Below are 7,176 nucleotides of genomic sequence, written 5' to 3'. Positions count from 1 at the left end.
GATTATATTAAAAATATGATGAATATAAATAAATTATTTATAATAAATAATGAATTTTAGAAAATATAGTGAGATAAAGAAGAGAAATTAAAAAAAATGAATATTAATCAAATATTTATAATAAATAAGTGTCCATATATAATACAATTACTATACCTAATACTAGGGAATCTTACAAAGTGATCGAGGGCATTTTTCCATTTTTCTAGTTGGGATAATTGAAAATTTAAGCCCAGCCGTTCCGAGATAATCCGTACAACATAGGTACTGGCTCATTATCTTTATCACTTTTATGAAAAACCTAATTTCTTAAGAATTTATGAGTCCAATACTTTAACTTTAATGACTGTAATAACAATTGTTATTATTTTTTTTCTTCTTTTTTCTTTTCTTGTAATCCTTCACCACGACTTGATCTTCCCTTTGATTAATTCAATTTTAATTAAATGGACTAGTTTAAGCGAATAAAGTTCTTCTAACATTATTTTTTCTTAAAAAATTCAAATTTCAAAGAAATAAAATAAACATGATTTACAAATAATGTACGTTACTGAAAATTTGCTCTATCCACGGCAAATAATTTTCAGCCAGGAATGGAGTAAGAGAGGGTATAGGAGGCAGGGTGCGATAATGGATGTATAGAGCATTAGAACATAAATGAACATGCTTTCATTGACATAGAACTTCTCTCACAGGGTATATATTATTTAGAAACCTCTGCGAGGAAAACTTGAAACCTTTGTACAATTTTCTACCAATGAAATCTTCATGGAAACAAGGTTAGAGTCACATAATTGACATCATCATGACAGGTTGTTCGAACAAACCCACAAAAAAAGAAAAAAGAATGAGAGATGGATTTTAAAAATAGAGCCAATGAAGAAGAATATTGATGAGAGGAGAAGGCCAATGAAAGTGGCAATGACGAAGGGAGAAAAAAGAAGCAAAAAGTGGTGTGCTTCATCTTGGCCATCCTCTTCAGTCAGAACCATCATATCGAATAGAAATAAACCTCGTACGTCCTTGTAATTTGTTTCATCTTAAGGAGGATGTTAGAGACCTGAAGACAACTTCATCACAAGGAATAGTGAGGCCCATTTCGTGATCGTAACCGAATTCTTCTTCAGCTTGTCGAAGGAGTGATTGGAACTCAGGGTGAGCCAAGAAGGAGATTGGCACAATGTACCTACGTCGGTTTTCGCCAACATAAACAGCAAAGTGTCCCTTTGGGACATCAACTGGGTGCCCATCATCATCGTACCCGTTTTTCTTTCCTAGGCTCGAACACCTCTTTAGGATTTGCTTCAAAACTACTGCGTGTTGGGGAAGTTTGTTTGATTTTCTAATGGCCATTTTTGAGGTTGTGGTGGTTGGTGTATTAAAGGGTTGAGTTGAGTTGAGACTTGAGAGATGGATTATGAGGAGAGAGTGTGGTGGTGATGAGAATTGAGGAGGGGGTATTTATGGAGAGGGTGGAAAGGGGTGAGGGGTGCTGTGGGGCACAAGGCAAATTAAAGGACAGACCACGGGTGTTTTGGGGTTTGTGTATTTGTGCAAGGACATGGTGGGAGCCAAACCCATTGGCTATACTATTCTATGTTGCTCCTCCTCACGGCAACATGGTCCCAGTTTCACTCTAGTACACCTTCAATTCCCCCCCTACCTATCTGTCTGCTTTCAACCCTTATTAATTCACCCCAACTCATTTTCTTTCTTTCATCATTTCCTTCCAAACTATTAAGACAAATAATTAAGGAATTCAAATAAATTTATTTTATTGAAATGTGTAAAATTATATTATCTATAACTTTTTTTTATGAATTTTGTAATAAATATTTATTCTATATATTTTAATCCTTAATTAATGTCGGACACTGGTCATTATTATTCTTCCTCTTCCTCCTTCGACCATGCTTTGAGGTCACTCCCTATAAAAACACTTTTTAAAACCCTCCTGTCTTCTTTTCTTTTTTGACTCAATTTTTGGATAACATAGTATATGATGATATGATATTTCAACTTTAATTTTGTTTTAACGACTCTTCTATTCTACGTAGACTTCTTCTTTTCATATAATAATGAATTCCCACATATTTGTAACCCTTTTTTGAATTAACAACAGTTTTTTTCTCTTCTCTCTGTCTAATTGTAAAGTGACAAAAATTAACAATCATTAAAGAGTACTATTACTTTTAAACTGTACGTCACTTTTTAAGATGGAAACAGATAATAATTTTCAATTCCGTAAGGCTACTGAAGATCTGGTTCAAAAAACATGTGGCTTACATAGACTCTCCTGAATTTGGTAAATAAATATGAAACCATTTATTTTGATATGCACATATCCCTCATAAATAAGACTTTTGATTTTATCTTGGTGCTGCTAACACCACTTACAACACAAACTTACGCAACACAATTTTTTATCTTAAGGGTGTAAATTAATGATATGCGACTGTATGAAGAAGTGACTGGAATTTGGAAGAATATTTTTCTATGAAATCCTGCACAATCTAGCTCTATGGAATCATGGGCACAACCTAACCTGATCCTGGTGATGATTTGGCCTTTTTGATTGTTCGGCTTGTGATACTGACGAGCAAGTGAGGACTGATAAGTGACTCATGAAACAGAAACCCGTGTGTCTGTTGCAGTGATATTTAAACTTTACAGGTTTTGGCCTCAGTATCATATATTACTCTACCTTCAAGTTCAAGTGAAATAATTTAAATATTTCGAAAAAAAAATAAAAATATAGCCTACACACTCACGTCCTTTTCTCGCCCATTTTCATCGAATTCGCATGACCACCACTGATTAGGTATTTTTGGATAAATAGCTCAATGTAGTATATACCTAATAAATTTTTATCACACCAATGTGAATTTGATCATACAATTTATTTTAACAAACTAAGTTACAAAAAAATCACGTGTGATGATATGTATGAACACTACTACTAATTTACAAATACTCAATCATCATCTATCATTTTTTTTTATCTCTCTTTTTTCTATCACATGGAAAACTTGTCATGGCTGCATTTCTCTGTCTTTATCTCCCTGGCTTGTAGACGAACATGGAGTCGTGCAGTCCATGCAACATTTTCCAAAAGTTAAATGAATTATATAAGTTTTTTTAATTAAGTTCAATTCCGTAAAAATTCTTTTCAAACATCACAACGCAAAATAGTACGTGCGTCACACTTCAGTATCGTAACTCATGAGTGCCGAACTCTACAAGTTGTCTGCTGATTCAGAATTAGTAAGTACAATAACGTGGATGGATAAGGGAAGAGGAGATTAAAACCCCAAAGACCAAAGAGTTATACAGTGTAATTAATTGAAATAACAGAACTGTCACAGAAAGCTAGTGAAGAAGTATAACACATTCAGTTCAGTTTAAACTAATGAGATTTAGGAGCTTGTATAAATTTTTCTTAGGCTTTTCAGGGAGAGAGAAAAAAATGATGCTCTAGTAAGATGTGTTTTCCTAGAAGATGCTTCATCACCTTCCAATTTCATGCACAAATATTTTATTATAATAGTTAAATATTCGACTGTAACCTATTAATTAATCCCTATCTAGCTATTCTGATTTATTAAAATACTAATTAATTTAGAATAAATCATGCATAACCAGCAAGCTAAGCTGTCTGATGTGAACCTAAAGTTGTCATGCTCAAACAACGTGGTTGGTTGGTTAGTTCTTTTCATAGAAGACATTCGTATTTATTGGTGGAAAAACTATACAGGGATAGGCTCAATGTATAATAACAAAGTAATTGAAAACTCATGAATAGTGAGAATGAAGTCTTTGCCTCTTATACAAGTGGGGAAGAGTCGTAAACTTATTAAGGTTTGGAATCATGATTTGGCATCAATCACAACATTATAGTTCAATGTTCAATCCATTGACAGAGATCTGCTTGTACATTTAGATTCCCATGGACCATGTAACATATGATATATCAGAATTGATGGTTAGGCTTGGCCAAGTACTTGGACACAATGGTAGTGCACCTAGAAATCAGTGTCTCAACAATGCAGGGCTTTCCATGTGGTCCTGCCTAAACCATGACCACTAAATAGTATATATAAGTATAATAAGACATAAATTATATCAATGCGCACCACTATTAATTAGGTTTAACCTGCACCACCTTGCTTCGTTACCTTAGCATGTTTCCTATGCCCACAATAATAAAGTGATCTTATTAATATTCAGTGACTCGTATACGGAGTGTCCGGCATTTTAGTGATCTGTTTTGCACTTTGTGTCCCTCTCAATGCCAAACTCCTTGCTAATTAGTAGGACATATATAACATGGTTTCACAAGCACAAATTCAAGTGCCTAACTCAAAATTGTAAATCAGCCCAGTTTAATTAAATTCTATGGTTAAAATACCCCGCTCAAGTCTATTTTCATATTTTCAACACTCATAAATTAAATTCATGATAAAAGTATAAGCCATACAGTGCTTTTATTTATGTCCTTATGAAATTGGACCATAAGAAGAAAGTGAGGAATTTTATGGATTTGCTATACTGTAGAGAGAATTTTCACAAAGGCTAATCATGACAATAGATGTGATGGAAAAAGTAAGGTGGAGAAAAAAGAGAGGATAAATTGGATGGTTGTGTCGGTTTGTTTGTAAGGATGCTGGTACGTACCATTTGAAATGTACATATATTACAGTGTAAGGTAAGGTGTACATGGGAAACCAGATAAACGGATGTCGCCTTCCTTGGACAGACTCTTTCATGTTCTGTGAATGAGATTAATTGGAGAAAGAGATGGAATTAAAATTAAGGGGAGAGAGAGAGAGAGAGTTGAAATTAAGGCCCACCATTTTCACCAAAATGCGGTGCTCTGAGGAGAAAATCAAAGAAGGGGATGTTCTTTTAAGTTGATGGGGACTTAACCTTTACTTTGGCACATGAAGGCCATGTTACTCTTGCCCCCAAAATCCACTTGCTAAGGCCCTGCGAGATCATTCCAACCACTTGAAAGCGCCCATCTTTACTCACTCGCCTAATTTAACCTCAAATTTTTAACCTTCCAATGGAACCAGCGTCATAACTCACTAGCCACAACACACCACCTTTATTTGTTTCTTTTAGAATCACAACAACGTACTCTTAGTGTTCTACAAAAGTGTAAATTCTTCTTGAGTTGCCTTCGAAATTTGAATGCATCATCTAAGTGTGTCTTTGTTTTTCTGTTGAAAAGGGTTCAAAGGTATGTTCAAGTTGTCACTTCTCACAAAACGATGCATTGAAATGCATGTCAACAGATTTTGAATGATAAAACAAACACATCCTAAGAATTCATGTATAACAATATGATGATTTATTATTGTTTTTATAATTTTTAGAGTATCATTATTTTTTTTTGCCTGGTTATCTTTTCCAAAGATTTGAAGACACTTAAAAAGATAAAATGTTCTTTCTTAACTACATTTGTTCTATACACGAGTTAAATTGAACTATTAATCACTTGTTTAAGGAATATGAACTTATCACTACTCAGCAATCACTTGTTGGTTTTAAGAGGATGATTATACTATGATTTTTATTTTAATAAGAATTTTTTTATAGAAAGAAGATGCTAGTTATATGTCAATTCTATGATAAGACTCTTGTTTGTTCCTACTATTCTAAGAGTCTTATCCTATCCAGTTAACGAAAGCTTCTGTCTAAATTAAGCAGCAAACAATAATTTTCGTTGAGTGCGTTCTTGTTTTAGTTTATAACAAAAAATAATAGATTGTATTGTCCTCAACAGCTGGCACAACAAAAGCAAAAACCTATGTCCATGACCAGGGTAGTGCGAATTGGGACCCAAATGCCAATTTTCCCATAAATTATTATTTTCTACTAACCGATGTACCAAAGGGCCATTCCTTGGCTAACATGTCATGCATTACGTTGTTGTACCAATGTACCTGCTAACTACTTACTTAGTAATTTTTGGTCTGCTCATTGTACCTTCTCAAAAGAACATCAATGTAGGAGCCTCACTTAGAATTACAAAACCCACCAAAATAAAACAGCTGGAAGTTGGATTTTCCCATTAACGGCAAGCCCTAAGGTCAACTCCTACCATATTACCCACCCAAAGTATATGTAATGCCAGCCTTTAAATGGACTGTACCATGCTACTTCAATGCATTACTAATTCAAAAGAGAAAAGTATACTGTTTCTTTTTCCCCTAGAGCTGAAAAGTATGCTGTTTTCATGACGCACATTGCACACTTATTTACCCTCTCAAGTTCTCAACTAATGATTTTATTAACTCTTTAACCTATGTAATTCTGTACACCTTTTGTGCCTTCCAAATGTTAGGGATGATAGCAAGTAGGGTTTGGGTTGGCTATTTTGGAACTTGTTCTCATGTGCATTTTAGAAAATACTTGTACCTAGACTCAAATCCACATGTATCATTTATATATAAAAATATCCACATGTATCATTATTCGTTGAGTACCTAAGTATTCCTACTTGTACCTACTACCTATAATCTAGTTAAAAAAAAAGAACAAACGGAAGGTATTGAGGTGCAAGAAGGCTTCTCACTGTGCAAACATACCAGAGAAGATAATTGTAGGCAATCTTATTCTTACATGTACAAGGAGACCCTTAGAACTTGGGTTTGTGGTGAGTGTCATTCTCCACTTACATATTGTATTTTGATATTATCTTTAACGATGTGGGAGTATAATGACTGATATGTATTTAATGAATCTAGGATAAATTTTAAAATATTGATTTAAGTTTAACTCAACTTTAAAAATTAACTTATATGAGAATTAGTCCCCTTATATATTATATTTTAGTATTATTTTTAACTAATGTGAGATTTCAATTTTTTTTCAGAGACTACTTTTATATTTAAACTAATGACCAACTGATCACCAAGATATTACTTTCACAACTATTGAAAAATAAATTAATAACAAAACCTTGTTAAAAGTACCACTATTAGTTGTAATTGTAAAGTGACTTCTGTTATTCTATTTTTAGCTTATTTAAGTAAGATTTAAGCCAAGCTCACGAATACTAAATATGCTCTTATTTTGACAAAGACTTGTTAAGAAATGCTTAATTAAATTACGTATTTAAACATGTCTTTAATTGCTGTCAACATGATATATCTAAATTTGATAGCTGTA

The 7,176-nt window shown here is 33.4% G+C and overlaps 1 protein-coding gene across 1 annotated transcript; it reads right to left on the bottom strand.

The window, feature by feature from the left end:
• Window positions 1-646: 646 nt before the first annotated feature.
• LOC114379131 (auxin-responsive protein SAUR50-like) lies at window positions 647-1,455 on the bottom strand. Its single transcript, XM_028337721.1, has one exon. It carries the CDS (start codon window positions 1,351-1,353, stop codon window positions 1,036-1,038), a length of 318 nt encoding a protein of 105 aa, XP_028193522.1. The 5' UTR covers window positions 1,354-1,455; the 3' UTR covers window positions 647-1,035.
• Window positions 1,456-7,176: the final 5,721 nt, after the last annotated feature.

Source organism: Glycine soja, chromosome 12, assembly GCF_004193775.1.
Source record: "Glycine soja cultivar W05 chromosome 12, ASM419377v2, whole genome shotgun sequence".
In the NCBI taxonomy this organism is placed as follows: Eukaryota; Viridiplantae; Streptophyta; class Magnoliopsida; order Fabales; family Fabaceae; genus Glycine; species Glycine soja.
This window is presented reverse-complemented; position numbering and strand designations above follow the sequence as displayed.